This window comes from Camarhynchus parvulus, chromosome 1 (assembly GCF_901933205.1).
Source record: "Camarhynchus parvulus chromosome 1, STF_HiC, whole genome shotgun sequence".
Lineage (NCBI taxonomy): Eukaryota > Metazoa > Chordata > Aves > Passeriformes > Thraupidae > Camarhynchus > Camarhynchus parvulus.
In genome coordinates this window covers 88,055,633-88,073,239 of record NC_044571.1, presented here as the reverse complement: position 1 = coordinate 88,073,239, position 17,607 = coordinate 88,055,633, and the positions used below count along the sequence as shown (strand labels likewise).

The 17,607-nt window shown below is 40.8% G+C and overlaps 1 protein-coding gene across 1 annotated transcript; it reads left to right on the top strand.

Annotated features, from left to right (window-relative positions):
* The first annotated feature begins 395 nt into the window (after positions 1-395).
* LOC115903198 (olfactory receptor 10AC1-like) lies at positions 396-1,391 on the top strand. The gene has a single exon (XM_030947484.1). It carries the CDS (start codon positions 396-398, stop codon positions 1,389-1,391), a length of 996 nt encoding a protein of 331 aa, XP_030803344.1.
* The last annotated feature ends 16,216 nt before the right edge of the window (positions 1,392-17,607 follow it).

The following is a 17,607-nucleotide window of genomic DNA, read 5'->3' as shown; positions in this document are numbered from 1 at the left end:
AATGGTGCCTCCAAGCCTGAGTGAGGCAGGAAGAAGTTATTTTCTTCTGATAAGTGAGCAATAAATTCTTTTTGTCTGAAAGATTTAGGTGTCCTGTGGCTGCTATCTTGCTGTGAGTACTTTCTTTACAAAAAGTATCTTACATAGCATAGTTTCTATTTTAACATTTTGTTATAACCTAAAACTATATTTACTACACAACTTAATAAAATTAATACAGCATAACTTTCTAACACAGCACATATAATATTCATTTTAATATTTGCAAAAAGCCAATCATAAAATATGCATTTTTCACACTACACTGGTTCTACAGTAATGCAGCATTATTTCCTATCTGGAATTGATAGCCAGGCATCGAATTCAGCTGTTTCCCTTCTGTTTCTCTCCTGCAGATGCCATGTGAAGGCTGCATGGAGAGGGACAATGTGAGCACTGGCGCAACCATGGAGTTCATCCTGCTTGGCTTCTCCGAGCTTCTCCATCTGCGGGTCCTGCTCTTCTTTATCTTTCTCATTGTTCATTTGGTCACACTGGCAGGGAATACGATGATCTTCATGGCCGTGGTGATGGAGCCCTCACGTCCCCCCATGCTTTTCTTCCTCGGCCAACTCTCTGCCGTGGAGCTCTGCTACACTTTGGTCATTGTGCCCAAGGCACTGCTCAGCCTGGCAGTGGGCAGCAGCCCCATCTCCGTGATGGGCTGTGCCACCCAGATGCACTTCTTTGTGGCCCTTGGTGGCACCGAGTGCCTCCTGCTGGCAGCCATGGCCTACGACCGCTACGTGGCCGTCTGCCAGCCCCTGCGCTACGCGGCCCTCATGGGCGAGGGGCTGTGCCTCCGCCTGGCTCTGGCCTGTGCCCTGGGAGCCTTCGCTGTGGCCCTGGGCCTGACGGTGGCTGTGTTCCACCTGCCCTTCTGTCAGCCTCGCTGCATCGACCACTTCTTCTGCGACGTGCCCGCCGTGCTGCGCCTGGCCTGCACACAGGGCTATGCCGCAGAGCTGGCCCTGCTGGCGGCCTGCGTTCTCCTTCTGCTGCTCCCCTTCCTCCTAATCCTGGCCTCGTACCTCTGCATTGCTGTGGCTCTGTTAGGTGTCACCTCCCCTGCGGGAAGGGGCAAGGCTTTTTCCACCTGCATTTCGCACCTGGCCATCACCTTACTGCACTACGGCTGTGCCACCTTCATCTACATTCGTCCCAAGGGCAGTTACTTACCAGCTCAGGACAAGGTGGTGTCTCTGGTCTACACCAACATTACTCCTTTAATGTATCCCCTCATTTATAGCCTGAGGAACAAGGAAATCAGAGGGATCCTCAGAAAAATGCTGAGGAGGAAGAAAATAGGTGAACTGGGATACTATCAGAGTTGTGATGTGTGTGTGTGGTAAATTTTAGTAGAGCAAACACATGTTTGTTGGAAAACAGCCCCATAACCAGATCACCCTAGGCTTCACTAAGGCAAATATCCAGGCAGAATTCTACATGCATCACTATCTGCTAAAAAAAAAAAAAATCCCCAAAATAACACTTGAGCTAAAGGAAAATGCTTCAGGTGAGTTGTGAGGATGAAGAGCTTTGATCAATCACTGGTCTCGCTTTTCTGATCACATACATATTCAGGCTTACATTCATAGTCATCCCAGCACAATCAGAAGATCAGCACAAAAATTTTTAAAGCTAATAAACCAATATTAAAGTATTGGTTTTGTTATTTTTCTATCAAGATGACAGTAGAAATTGGATAGTCAGTAAAAATTTTAGACTGGTAAGTTTAGCAGCACAATAAATCTGTACAGACTTACTTAAAGGGAGGTTAGAAGAAGAAAGGCCATGGCTAGAAAGAAGGGTAAAATAGCTGTGGTTTTCTCCAAATTTAGTAGAAGGCTGCACTCTGGCATCCCATGACAAATGGAAAGATTGTTAGTGTAAACTCATCTAACCTTGAATTATTCTACATATTGAAAGTTCAAATGCCAACAGTCTAACAAGAGTATGACTTTGCTGTGCCTGTTTTGCAGGAAGCAAAACATGTTTCCTTTTATAGGGAGATGCTTTAGGTTTGGATTGTTCCTATGGCAACACAAAGGCTAAGATACTTGTTTTATCATGTGACTTTCACCAGCAAAGACTGCATCATATAAATATGAACGCCCAGCGGGTGTTGAGATCTGTAATTGTAAAAGTAATAATACTGCTGCCACTGTTACTGCAATTTCTTCAGCAAAACCAGTGAGAGTTACAGCACAGGCTGGATACTGCAGCAGACATAAGAATCTGAAGCTTGCAAAGCAGTGCTATTTTATGAGTTTCCTATGTGTAGGAGGAACAGGATGATTCAGACAAATTAGAGAAGATCAATTTTGGCCAGAAAGGGAGGGGGAAGAACCAACTTAATTATTTTATTTAATACTTCCCTCCCCCATGTCTCTTTAAAGGCCATAGAGACCCCATGATTCAGAACCCACCGCTTACGTAGAAAATAGTTGAGAAAAAATTAAAATCTTTTCTTCTGTTCCTCTGTCTAATCCAAAGGAATTTCAGCACCCCAGCTGCTCTCAACTCTCTCGCTGGGCAGATTGAGAGAGCAGAGTGGTATTTGTTTTCTCTGAGCTACAATCATTAAAAATTATGGTAAGTGGATTTGACAAATGTAAGAAATTGGCACTGTAACTAAGGAAGTTAACTTGGAGCCTTCTGACAAAAGAGAAATGTGGAATTTAAAACTGACATTAAAAGCTGTCTTCCAGTTCAAAGTCTAGCCTGCCTAAAACATTAACACAGAATATTGGGTCTCAAGTCAATGAATACCTAATTACTCTGTGGGCAAACACTTAGCTGCATTATTTAAAATTATCAAAGTTGCAGTGAACATTTTAATCACCTGCCAGCTCTTCCAAAAGTGAGAAGGGGAGGGTCTCAATGAGAGAACACTGTGTACTAATAGAGAAGTACTTCAGAATTACATTAGAGAAGTACTTTCAATCAAATACTATTAAGTAACTGTAATGAGCACAAGCAGAATAGGAAGCATCAATTCTAAATCCTGTCAAGTCAAATCAATCTTTGAAGTCAATTCTGCTGCAAGCAGTTGGCTGGACTTGAGGTGGCCAGAGGTCCTTCCTGAGATTAGCAGGACTTTGCATCAGAGGTTTCTAACCTGCCTTCTAGGAGGTATTGATATGTCCAAAAGCCGGCAATCAAACTGAAGGACAGAAAGACACTGAGGTTTATAACACTGTTCAAAGCCTTGGTAGAGGCCCTCACATATTTCTGGCAGCTGTGGATGTGGGATAGCAGAGAGGTAAATGTGACCTGCTGTGGGAAGATAGCAGGGCTGTCCCCTGAAGCAGGATGCTCCTCACGAACCATTGCAGAACAGAGGCACCTGGGCAGAGCTCTCCTCACCCCAAGGATACAGATGATGCCTTTGGAAGGGATAAAATGACCTAAACAGCAGCCAGGTTAGACTCCCAGCCTGAGATACACGTGGGAAGTGTGACAAGCAGTGGAGGCTTTCTGAGAAGACACATTCTCTACCCAATGCTCTTGCAGATGAACAGAGTGAGGAGATACCCCAGAGCCCAAGACCATCCTCACCAGTATTCCCACATCCACTAGTCCAAGACTAGCCCCATCAGTATTCCCACACCCATTCACAGCACCCTTTCCCCCCACCCCATGCCAGCCATGTTGGGCACTGTATAGATACATGGAGAGTATGAGGTAAGAGCAGCAGCAATGTATCAGAGATATCACACCCATTTCCTTTCTAAAATGTTATCTTTTAATTGACTGGACCTGCCTGATGTCCCTTTTCCACTCAACAAGTGGCTGTTTCAGTCCTGTTGACTCAGCACACTGTGTGCTGAGAGCTGGAGAGTGCTCAAGTGAAGTAAGGCAGCACCATCCCTGATATAGATATGAGCAGAGAATAATAATTTTAAAAAGGTAATTTCTAAGTTATTTTCAGAACTTCATAGGGAACAGCAGAATCCAGTCAGGCAGTGCAGATTTTGACAAATGCACATTCCACCTCCAACCAAAGATGGGTATGGAAAAGATTTTCCGTGGGTGTTGTAGTTTTTTGGGTTGGGTAGAGATTCAAGACTCTCCAGTGAATGAGTATAGCTGGGTACCTGCATTTCACAAATGGTCTTGTCCTTTCTTGGAAGAGGAATGCTTGCATTCCCAAATTTGCAGAGATCTGAGATCTGGCAAACATAGATGTCATGAAGTTTTCCAGCGAAACCAATTAGGACATCACTAAGAATCACTTCATGGTTTACACAGCCATACAAACAGAGTATTCACCCTTGCAATTAATTTCGTAAAGGCGGCCCTGAGCAAGCACTGTGTGAGAACACAGATCTTATCAATGGTGGACCAGAGCCCAGCCTGTAAGAGTTCAACCTGTAAGATCACATCAGTGATCAGCTGTCCACATTCTCAAAAATGAAGAGAATTTGGAGGATGATGGCCCAGATTTGGGCAGCATTCAGGATACTCAAGGTCCAGCACCTTGAATGGTATATGCCACTGAAAGTTCCTCCACATAAGGGGATACTTCAAGGTGGTTCCTTAAGAGCTACTACCAGTACCAGTGATACTGGGAGGATACAAGTGAAACCTCCCTTTCAGTATAGAGAGAAACCAGAGAAAAATGCTTTGGTGTGTTTGTTTGTTTGTTTTTGTTTGTTTTGTTTTTGTTTGATTGGGGTTTTTTTTGTTTTGTTTTGGGTTTTTTTGCACACCATTATGCTTTGCTGGCAAGCCAGGTAAGATATTTCCTAAAAGTTGTTCCTATAAATAATCAATCTCCTAAAAGAAATAAGTGCACTTGCATTAAGAGAAAATCCTTATTTTCCTAGGAGTATAAATACAAAAAGTTTATTTAGGGTATTTGTTTCTGTTATGGGTAAGGAGGGATTTGCTTCTATTAAGGGTAAGGAAAGTTGAAAAATTGGCAAAAGTCCAGTTTTAAGAGCTAGAAAGAACTTTCAGTGTATTTATCTTCCCTTGACAAAGTCATGTTTTCACATTCTGTCTGTTTTGCCTTACATGGAAAGTGTGTCCAACAGCCTTTCTTTCTTTCACATTCCTTAAAAGCTTAGAAAACTTGCAAATAATCCTATGTTTACCCAAATAGATGTTTTGTATCCTTTGATCTGAAGCAGGAAGGTGAAATTAATACAGCTATTTAAAATAATGGAGTTGTAAAATGAAATGGATGTGGGCTTAGTAGTAAATCTAGAAAATAGATGTTAATATCATGAGGGTGAAAAGTTGTCAGAGATTTTCTTTATCAAGAAAAGGCCTCTGTTTTTGATGTTTATTATGAACATGCCAAAGGAACAATATTTACTGTTATTACTTTACTATTTACATATTTTACTATTATAAAGGCTAGAATGCTATAGGAGTTTCTCTTGCAGATATTTATAGATAGAAGATTTACAAAAGAAGAGAGATGAGTCCTTCCTGAGATTGTTTTTTACTATTATATGAAATTATGTATTCAACATATAAAATCTGATAGGTTCCTATATGATATAAAACAAATATAGTCCACACCCCCATAAATAAGCTAATGGGAAAGAAATACACTTAAATAATCTGCCATTTCTCCACAGAATTAAACATTTCTACAAGCTTTTATTTATCATCTCGGCTGTTGCACGGGCCTTAAATTTCCTTTAATGGATTGTTTCAGGAAGCAACCAGGAACATAGGACAAAAACTAATCAGAAGACCAAAGTGGAGCTGAAGAATGAGGTGAAGCTCCTGCCAGCTGGTTGGTTTCAGAATTAGTTTCACCTTGCCCTACAAGTACCTCCACATCAAAAAGCTGACTGAAGGTGTTATTAATAATTCCAGCACTGTATCCCTAACCTAAAGCTCTTGGCTCTAAACATCCTATTGTGCTCAGTTGTCTTCCAAGCAAGTCCAGGAAAAAGTGAGAACGGGAAGGTCGATACCCACCCAGTGTGTACCTTTGGCTTTACCTGCATAAGTGCAAGAATCTGAGACAGTCTGGTTTTACAAATTGGTATGTAAAGATGTAAGACTGTCTGGTTCTACAAATTGGCATGTAAAGTTGAGGGAAGACCTGATGGCTCAGCAGCATATGGCCTCTAGCCTAGTCACTGCTGAAAATCAGGTCTCCTAAAATCTGTGTAGTGTTTCATTGTGGTTTTGCTGTACAGTTGCTCTCAGCATTCATTTCAGTTTTCATGTTTTGATTTAATTAATGAGTTCAAGTTTCAAAAAATCAAGTAGGAGGCTGAACTGAGAATAGAGTTGACAGTGAGTTGGGAAGATGTTAACACGTTCAATGCCCTCTTTCCACCTGCAAGGTGTCTGCCTCAAATGCCTTCTCCTGATGTCCACCTTGAAACCTCTCAGGGAGAATGCTGCTTGCTAATACAGTGAACAGTGGAAACTATTTCATTTCTGCACTGGATGGCAACTCTTCAACATCAGGATCGAGCTACAACAGCAACAAATATGGGCAAGCTTCTTAAGTTTAGATTGTGGAGGCAACTGTAATTTGTTAAGAAAAGAACCATAAAAATATATTGAAAAAACATATTATAAACAGACATAAAAGCTTTAAAATATTTGTTGTAAACCCCTAGAAAATAAAATATTAACTCACATATTCACCTGTAAGAGTAGAAAAAATAAATTTAAAATCACACTATCTAAGTGACTAGTGCTATGGCTTTTCATTGTATTTTAGTAAAGCCTTTTCAGCGTCAGTGAGATATTTCCATGCTTGAACACAATTAATCCAGGAGTGGGGAAGAACAGCTGGAAAATATGAAGAAATTACAAATTACAGAGAGGTATGTGTTTGCCATGCAGAGGTTACTATTGCTATATTTTCAGCTTTGATTCAATTACTAAAAATATTAGTATATAATCTTACTTTTCTATAATGTAGTGGAATATGTCATCAGCATTTCTCTACTAGAAATAAGTCATCAGTCATTTCTCTACTAGAAATCAAATTTATCTGGGTCAGATTTTATGTTTATCACACATATTCTGTTGTGTTAGTAATGCTCAAAGAGAAACTGAATCCTCTCGTGAAATCTTAATGCCACCAAGATGAATAAATATCTTTAAAGGTGCCCAAGAAGAATGTGCTCTCAAAGAGAAGTGTAGAACTGCACTTTTTGGATTTCTAGTTATATAATGTGCTGCAACAGTATAATAGAAAGTAACTAACTCTTGTGACCCAGATTCGTACCACTTAGGGAAGTTTTATGATTAGGAGAATGAATCAGATCCTATTATGACTTGGTTTTCATTGGATTCCTCTTGTCTATACAAAAAGTCACACCTCAGCATAGGCGAAGCCCTGTTCGGCCGCTCTCCCGGAGGCAGCCGGGACACATCTGGGGCTCCACAGCCGCTGGACCACGAGGGGGAGCAGAGCTGGGCTAACACGGCAAGAGAGTTATCTCAGGTGATTTCTGCGGAAAAGCAAGGTCCTCCCCCTCATTTGCAGGATGGTGTAATAATTTAACTGAGCCCTGTTTTGCAAGCCAAATAAGAGCATGGCAGACCATGGCAGGATAAGCTTACCCAGAGACAAAAGCCAGCAAGCCTGCAGTTCAGGCAGCAGTGCAAACACGCTTCCCTGCCTGATCAGGTGTCCAGCCAGGGCATCAGCAGGCAGAGAAACACCTATTTAGTGTGTTGCTGATGATCAAGTAAGGGGAGTTTTATTCAGGAATACTGGGCTTCTTCTAGTTCATGTACTGTATGACATCTTTGGCAGGTGGAAGATATATTTGGGAAGCTACCCTCCTGTTTTGACTGGAGCCCAAGTAAGGAACTGTCTACATTCCTGGTGCAAGAAGATGTGATTGCTCATCCACCAATGATGAACTGAACGAGCAAAAGATTGATGTGGGGAGGGATGACTGGAGGTCTTTAGCCCAAATACCTGCTCTGAAAATTGTGTTCTGAAACCAAAATCTGATAGAAAATAAAACCTTTATTACAGAACATCTGAGTGTTGCACAGGAAGTTCAGAGCAGTGTAAGGAGTTGGCAAATCCTTCTGCTTGTGCTACATTTGCTTTTTAAAATATGTATATTCACAATGTAATTGTAACTGAGAATTGAAAATTAAAGGGAACATGGCCTGAGAGAAACCAAAACAAACAGATCAGGATATGGATGACCGATAAAACAACAGAGGATGAAGAATAGATCCATTGACTTCTCATGAGCAAGTCTTTTGAGGAGATTTGTCTAATTACATAATTTCCCAATAACTGTTAGGTGGAAGTCTGACAAATTGCCACAAGGAAAAAGGGAACAATGGCTGATTCTCTTGTAGTGAGAACTTTGAACAGGTGTTTCTGAAACCATTCCTTCAAGATGAAGAATTAAGCATGTTCAAAAAAGAACGGAAATGAATTCAGAACATTTTTTGACAAAAAAGAGCCAAGATTAGTACTGAATAATCTGACTAGGTTGATTAGTAACAGGCTGGAAACGTCTGAGCTGTGTTGCACGCAGAGCTGAAGGGTGTACTTCATGTAACACTGCTACTTGTAGCTAACCTCAGATGCTGGAGATCTCCCATCAGTGAGCTGGATTTGTGTCAATATACTTATCGCACAGAGGAGAAATTTGCTGTGGGGAATTTTCATGCTTGATATGGACAAGGCCTCCGAGGCATAGCCCAGAAGAGGCTGGCTAAGTCTGTGGAGGCAGAACTACACCTTTGTTTTCTCCTCACTTGCAGCCAATGACAGAGGATGAAGTGGCTTGCCAGGTGTGGTTGTTTCATGGTCAGACCGTGGCTGTATCCAGGGCAGACAATGCTCCCATTAACACGTGGGCTCAGCCTGAGAACACCACTCAGTTTTGGGCTGTCCTTCCGTACTTCAGAACTTCTGCACCACATTAGCCAGCATCTTGCCTAAGCTTAAGAGTAGTCTTTGAGTGAAAGTCTCTACTTTAAGTAAAGTGTCTGTAGAGTTTTGTTTGCTAGAAGGTTTGTGCTAGCTTGCTTTGTAGTAGCTATTTAGAAAGGGTTTCCTTCACTTTAGGCTACTATTAGAAACTAGGCTTTTAAAGAGGCACACTGTAGTTCCTACAACCCCCTTTTATCTACCTTACCACCCACCACCCTCCTCCTCTAACATATTCCTTGATAATTCTTTTTTGGCTTTGAAGTTCTGCCACAGCAACACCAGGTGGGCATAGAGAGGTGTGGTACAGTACTAGTGGTAGATTTCCACCTTTTAACATACATTGGAGAGCCAATGATGGCCACTTTGAAGGTGGCAGGAGTACAGAATTTGCTTGCTCTCACATTTCTTTAAGACTCCTCATGCTGCACAAACAGCCTAGCTACCTGAACTGGTTTCAGATACCACTGAAACTTCAAAAAGGACCTCTCAAATCCAATCATGAACAAATTCACTTATCAGGCATAGTGGCATTGCTTCTTGGCAGTTTGCAAAATGACATTATAAAAAGTTATTAATCACTAATTTACTTTCAAAGATAATAGCATCAGCTGTGAACAGGTTGTGATAAGGAATTATGCTTTCCTCTTGCATTTTGCTTTTAATAGACAAGGTCCTAAGCCACCCCAGCCTGGCTTTGAAGTCAGCTTTGTTCTGAGCAGGGGATTGGAGTAGAGAACCAAAGGTCCTTTCCCACCTAAGTCTTTGCATTAGTGTGATAATTTAGAATTGTTTGTTCAGTAGAATCCTGAGCTTGAATTTTTTAGCCGAGGCACAAAAGGTCCTCATGACTTTATGTTTTGATTTTTTTTTCATGATTTTATGCAATATCTATTCCTATAGATGTTCTGTATCAGTTTATATACACCTACAATACAACACATTGAGCAATCCAATATTTGTCTTTAATGCTGTGATTATCTCTCTCCCATCTTATGGGCCTATCTTGAAATTTTCCTTTTACCCACAATTTCCAATTTTTGTGTATGTGAATAGTATTTGTATAATCCAGTCACACTCCCATGAGTATGTGTGACTACTTAAGTTCCAAGCTATTTGTGCTGGAGAATGCTGCACACTGGGCTTCTCAATATGATTGTTGAATGAATTATAAATTAAACACACTTCATTTTTTTTAGCTACTATATTTTCTTGGGAGATGTGCTTTCACCAGTCTTTGCTTGTAAAAGGGTCCTTTTTCATGGTGACTTCATTTTTAACTTGGATGTATGTTATTTCAGGAATCACATGAACTCCACTGCTGCCAAATTGTGCCGTATTTATTGCATATTAAAAGTTTGGCCAGGCTCAGTTCTCAGCTGGTAGCTGCTTTGTGGAGCCTATTTTTCCCAACTTATATTCCTGCTTGGATCATAGCATTATTAAAGCTTCCCAATGACTTTCTTAGTCTCCTTTCCAGGCTGCTATTGTTCTCATTCTTTTATTCACAGTGAGGAGGAGGACATAATTATTTTCCTGCCTATTCCATACTCTTGCTTGCTTCCACACATACTTCAAAGCATTGCTATCAGTTTCAAGCTTTCTACCAGTTTCCCAGTGTGCACAGCACTTGATCTGCTCAGCTTTCCCAAAGCCTACTTTCAAACAAGACTAAGGACAGGAATGCCAGTTGCCTAACTGGCATTAGTATCCCAAAGGCTATCAATGAATAGCCACTAACTACAACTATTGGGGCTCCAAAACCACTTGAAAACTTTGGAAATTATGTGATTCTTGTTCAGGAACAACAGTTCTGAGTTCTGCACCTCATGTTCCATGGAAAGTTTAATTATGACCACAGCAACTGCCAAAGCTATGTGAATACAATTTGATTAAGCCACAAAATCAGTTCTTTAGTTCTTTTTTTTTTTTTTTTTTTTTTTTGCTGTTGTTGTCCTATTGAAGTCCAGGCATAGTTCAAATTCTACACTGATAAATTTTTAGGTAAAAGACTAAATCAAGCACCTGTGACCTGTCAGCAACTTCTATATCACTGACCACACCATAACATTCGCATGCCTTCAGGTTCTAGCAAGGTGAGGTTGTGTTCCACCAGACTCAGCGGTCCCAGATTTCAGTATCAGCTGATGGCTGTTTTCTGTTCCACCACTTCTTGGTCAGACAGGTAGTCCTGGTCACGAAGGAAATGGTGCTATGGGGCACACAGCCTTCAACCTGCAAGCAATTCCAGCACAGCACTCCTATCTCGTTAAACCTGGGCAGTTCACTGAGTCAGACTCAATGATCACTTAGTCAGACTTGATGATCTCTTACTCAGATAGTCTTACTTGGAAGAGTCTCAGCCAGTCAGCTTTTTGTAGCATCCAAAGGTGGTGTGAAAAACAGCCATCAGAAAAGCTGTTCTGTGCACGTCTTCCCAAAACTGTTGTTCAAGCATGTCCTTTAGGAGCTAACTCAGAGGAGTGCCATCACCTCTGAAGCTGGAGTAGAGTAGCAGCGTACACCTCACTGCTCTCAGTTAAGTATCAGGCACAGGGGATTAGCTCCCCTGAGTGAACAGGATCTGTTTAGGAATAAGGGAAATATGCTTAGTAAAGTCAACAACTACCTGGAAATGGGAACAGCTCTGACTTCAGGATTGTATCCTGACATGACCTGCTGCTGTTGATCTGTGGACTGGTGGAGAGGTACTTGTTGATGATATCCTGTTAAATGAAGATTAATTATTTTGTGTCAATTTGGGAGAGGAGGAAAATAATTGTTATGCATATCTAGATATGATTTACTCAGAAGTGTGAGAAGAGGGAATACAAACCAGTGAGATGAGAACGAGTGAAGTGTAAATTAATAGCTGTAGGGAAGGCCAGTTGAGCCACCAACTAGGCAGCCTAGGAAGGAGTCACTGACAGAGACCCAAGTAACAGTCTTGGCCAGTGCACTCAGTGTTGTGACCTGAAGGGCAGAAAAGAACATGGTGAGCTGAAGATGCTGTACAGCCATGACATTCATCACCACAGCTGCTCGGGCACTGGGGTGGTGACAGCCCTGTTGCCTGGCAGCTTCAGAAAGCTGCTTCACTCTTTTATAGCTGTTGAATGAGTGGACAAGGTTCACTGAACTTCCTCGTGTCGACACAAAAGAAGCACAAGTCAGCTGGAGCTTGGAGATTAACCTGCCTATTGCATGGTCCTCCAAGAAGACTAACAGGCTATTTTAAATAATAATAATATTAAAACCCAACCAACCAAACAAACAGAAAACCCAAACAAAACAACTTCTATTATAATACCAACTAAAATACTGATGAGTTTGCAGGCAAGCAATTAGAAAGAAAAGGCTTTACATCTTTTGTTGCCTGTTGTGTCCTTGAAGGATGAACCTATGCTTTGAACTGTGACTCTCACTATCTCAGAGGCAGATCAGCAGAAAAATATTCCCATGATTTATTTCTCAAAAGGCTATTTCTGTTGTTCCCAAGGCCTAGTTTCTGGCTTCTCTTTGTTTGACCTGAGTATTGCCAGATCCTCACATGACTTTCAGGCTGCCATCTCCTGCAGCTTCTTTTCTCCAGGCAGGTTTGATCATCATCATCATCAAGGCATAATTACCTCATCCCTGTGTGGGATTCCACCTGATCCATCTTTAAAGGAACTTAGACAAACAGAGCAAGTATTGCCCATCACCATCAGACTAATTTCCAGCTTCTCTATAAACACTAGAAGTACACTTGACACACCATACAAAACCACAGCTCACAATATAAAGCCCTTTACCTTGAAAAAATGAAAAAAAAAACTCTCTTCCATTTACAATGGATCCTATGCAATATAATGCAAAAATAACATGAGAGCTAACATTTGCTTTATTGGTAATGTGGCTTTAGCCATGAATTCTGAACTCTTAAGATGCACAATCTGATTTTTCACTCCTGTCCTTTTTGTAGTTATTGGTACTGTTAATGAGTGGTAGTAAAACAAGTGTTCCAAACCAGCTAGGTGAAATATTGGACTAGAGTATCATTATCACTCATCTAGCACCATCTGTTATGACCAGAATTGTTTTCATGCAAGACCTTAATGTGGTCAAGCAGTTCAGAGAATGAGCAGACAGCAGAACCTGGGTTTGATAAACAGGTTCTGTAATCGATGCACTGGCGCTCGGTCTCCCACATGAACACCTTATCTTCCCTTAAGAGCATGAGTACCAGTTAAATTGAAAGGACATGGGTGGGATGGAGACCTATGTGCTAGTGCCCTAAAGAACGAGTAATTACATAATAGAGTTACTCCTCCCAGAAAATAACCAATGGATCATTGTGGGGAAAAATATATCATCCCACCCATAAAGATACTGTAGATAAGCAAACATCTCTCTGTGTTCAGTTGTGTCAAAGGCTCCATGATGATGTGATGAAATTAAAATTGCCTGACCGTAGCCAAATGATCAAAGAAATAAGAGCAGCCTTGGCTGTTCTCAGATTTAAAGTTACAGGACTCACGAAGTGTCTAGATGTCACCACGCTTCTTTCATCATCGTCATCTAAATTGTCTTCCATACCAGCAAAAGAACTTCAAAGAGTATTGAGGAACTTTCAGTAAAGGGTCATAGAAGCTTCAATTCTAGAATACACCACTGTGGTGATGTTATTTTTGGTTGGTTGGTCCGGCTTGCCTCCTGACAAATTTTTGTCAGATGTATTTCAACTGAAGAGAAGCTCTTCACTGTATTAAAACAGGTGCCAGCAAGGTGCCTCTCTTGTCACCTGCTTTCCTCTGAGGAAACTACACTATGATTGTAGCACAGCTGTAATTACCTTCAATGGTGAATCTGTTCCAGGAAGGCTTTTTTGGTCATGGTAGCATGCAAATGCTATACTATACAAAAGTCAAGACACTCCACAGGCAATACTGCAGCCAGGGAAAGGGGGTAAAAACTGTTCAGTGGCACATGTTTTCCTAGGTGGTTTCAGGCTTGGCACACCAGTGATGCATTGTTACTGCAAAAGGTTGCTGTTTTGGGGCCTTGCAATTTTTCTTCAGGAAGAGATTTAATGGCCTCTCGATTCTGTTGAAAATTAAACGGGATTGAGACACACTTACTATGCACAGATACACTGTAGCTGGCTTTATTAACTTTGCTGGTCTTTTTGTCTTAGTGAAATTTTCTAACCCAAAGTTAAACAAGTCATTCGATTTCAGCATATGAACTCTTAGACTTTTCCAGTAGGAATTCTTATTAACTTTTCCGGGGGAGACATGCATCTTAGTTTAGAAACTTCAAGCCTACTGGCTAGGCTTGCCTAGCTTTTGCTTCTGTAAGTCTCTTAAAAGTATCATAGTGCCTTTCCTTGGGGGGCTGCAGACCACAGATTGGAAGTCACTGTGCTGAGGTAATGTGAAAGCAAATGAGATAGAGGTCACAGTAGGCAGGCAGGCAGGCTCTTTTTTGAAAGGACTCAGGGCAAGTCCCTGGCAAGCTGGAGATGGAGACAGTATTCTTACTGCGAGTCACAAGCTCTTACAACCCCAGTCTCAGCCCACAATTTGCAATACTGTCACAGTCTGCTGCTTCTGTCACTGGTAGCCTACCTCTCCATTAGCAGGGATGAAATTTGTATTTGTCAACATTAAAAGCTTGTTTCCTTCCTTTTTTTTCCTATTAAAAAAGGCTAAAACAAAAAAACCCCACTTCATTGATGCCGGCAAAGCCTGAGACAATGGCTCCAAGGTGTGCAAACTGTCTCTTATACCTGATCGTAAATCCTAGGAAGAGTAGCCCACAGATGGATGAAGGAATCACATCTTGTCCTAGATAGGATCCTTGACACAAACCTAATCTAGAGAAGGCTTATGATACAGAAAAAGCAGAGTAAGTATTCTGTAGGCTCCAGAGCTTCAAACTGTAAAATCTTTCAGAGTCAACAAAGGCAGATATTAAAAGGCACATACCTTATCTTATCTTTGGATTTTTACTCACATGGCAGACCAAACCAATACTGTTTACTACAAATATCTATTGGTGCCCTTCCAGGTTGACATGGAAGTCATTCTGAACGGCCTTTATAAAGACAGTTTTCTTTATATGGAATCAAACAAATATGAGAAAAGTTGCTTCCCTTTTTTCCTTTTTTCTGAACTTGCAGTGTTTTGAGGTTATTGACACAGTACCTTTGGTTTGAGGTTGTTTTTCACTTGACTCTAATTGCTGTGCTGGAATAATTTTGCTCTGTATTTCACCACCACACCAAGATTTTCAAGAACAAACCTCTGGAACTAGGTGCCTGTGTTAGTATATGAGTTTCTGAGAAGCACAGGAAACCCGTTTGTTCTCAAATTCAATGGCTACGTACTTAGACTTTTCAGGAAGGCAAGCTACTAACCTATGGCACTCTCCTGAATGCACTGGCATTTGTTTTCTTAGTGACTTTTAAAGAATTCTAAAAGATTTTAAGAATTTGAAGACTAGTTTAAGGACAGTTTACACTCTAACTTAGAAAATAAGAGAGTTTAAAAGACATTTTAAAGAATAACATGCAAAGGCATCAAGAACTCTTTAGCTTGCTTGGAGCAGGGAATTGGACTAGATGATTTTCAAGGGTCCTTTCCAGCCTAAATCTTTCTATGATTCTGAATCTCATGAGAAAGTTTTCTCTCACATCAAAAAACCACAAATTCACTCACTGCTAAAATAAGGAAGTCTGACTAACACTGTTCTCCACTTCTAGAATAATGTTACCTATTCTATGGCCAACTGGAGTAAGGCAACAGTGTCTGGAATGAAGTCGGTAAAAAGTTATATTATCAAAGGAGGTTGATTCAATGTCATTGGCAGACAAACTGCAGAGGCAAGTAATTAATATTGATTGAGCCAGACTTTACCACACATGTTTATTAAGAACATTACATTAAAAGTCAGAGGCATACATTTTGATTTTGCAGCAGATTCTTTGAGGATGGGAGACAGTTGCCTGGCAACTTCTGGTCTCATCACCCTTTCATTAAATGTTGTATGTAACAGTTTTCCTCTCCTACTTTGAATTTAAAAGCTTCACTGAATAATGAAAAGAAGTCAGAAGCATATTTAACAATAGTTCTGTATTGTTAGCATAAATAATATCCTCATTTTACTTCCTTTACCCATCAGCAGTAGAGTCTAGAAAAAACATGTCTGACTCCCTTGTTATTTCTTTGCACCACACTGCATATGAAACCGTGCAATTGTCAGTGCCAAGCATCTTTGCCCTGAAGAACTGTGTCTGGAAGAAGCTGGGCTGAGATGAGCTAAGAAATACAGGAGTTAGCAGTTGGATTTTTTTCCAGCAGTATAGTTTAAAGGAAATTTTTTTTGTTGCTGCTGCTATAGTTGCCACCACTGAAAGTGAAACTTTGGTCCTGTATCATTTAAGTTTTGAAAATGTATTTTCTTGACGGGCACCACAACAGCTCATGTCTTTCAGTGAGACATGCAAAAACCACTTTCTGGTGACACTTGTCTGTGGTACTGCCTTGGGATAAACTGCTAATGGAAAGTAGTCTAACTCTCAGCCTCCAAATGCAATTATGCTTTTCCCAGGCAGACGCACATTGAAAAATGCTTCTAAAAGCCAGTCCTAACTTTGGCAATGTATGAAAGCCAGTTTGCTCTTATTCTTCTTCCTAACTTCTTTTCTTCTACTTCAGTCTATTTCAGGATGCATTGTAAATTCAGTTCTGTAACATTTTCTGGAAGGTTTTCAGTTAAAGACTGCAAGAGGTCATTAAGTGATTGTCCCTTCTGCTTGATCAATTGTGATTGATCCATTAATCTCTTTCTTTATTTTGCTATCATAAATCCTTTGACCTTCAGTGAGTGAAATAAGTGTAAATCCTGTGTGCTGCGGGTCTATGCCAGCTGGATCAGATTAAGAGGGTGGGGTAACACTGGGGATTAATTATGTGGAGAAAAAAGGGAACAAGAAGGGACACATAGATACCATCCCCAGAACTTCTTGGGAGGAGACTGCTAGTATGCACTTAGGTAAAAGGCTGAAATCATGCAGATAGGAGCTTGTGCTATCAGCAGGACTTGCTAGTTTGGAGAAGGCTCTCCAGTACTTTTCAGAGTGGGACTGTGTAGGAGGTATACTCTAAGTCATTTTATAAAAGCAGAGCTTCTTTGGCACTCTGTGGGTCCATCTCTTGCATTCCACTAGCAGAGTGACCTGGTCTGTGGGGAGAAAAGCTGTTGTGCTGTGAGCACAGGAGGTGGCGGTGCTGAAGAAATGTGTGAATCTCATGCTCAGCCCATGAGATTTGACAAGTCTGGAGTAACACAGAGACTGAGGCCTTGTTTAAATTGCATCTTAACCTGGGGTGTGATTTAAAACCAAGATGCTTAAACTTGTGCCAGTACTTATGTGGGCACTTGTTTCAATTTAATTTGATTAAACATTTAAGGTATAATGAGAAAGGCAGTCTTAGCATTGGAGGAAAAAGGATGTAAGTTATTTTCCCTGTGGACAAGACATTGCTTTCCAAATTTTCAGTTCTCATATGTGAATTACTCAAAAGAGAATGTTCTTTGCATTTTGTATCTGACCTGTGGTAAGGAAAGAAAAACTAGAGCCACCTAAAATCTGACAAAAGCAAATGTTAAAATCAGTATCAAACTTT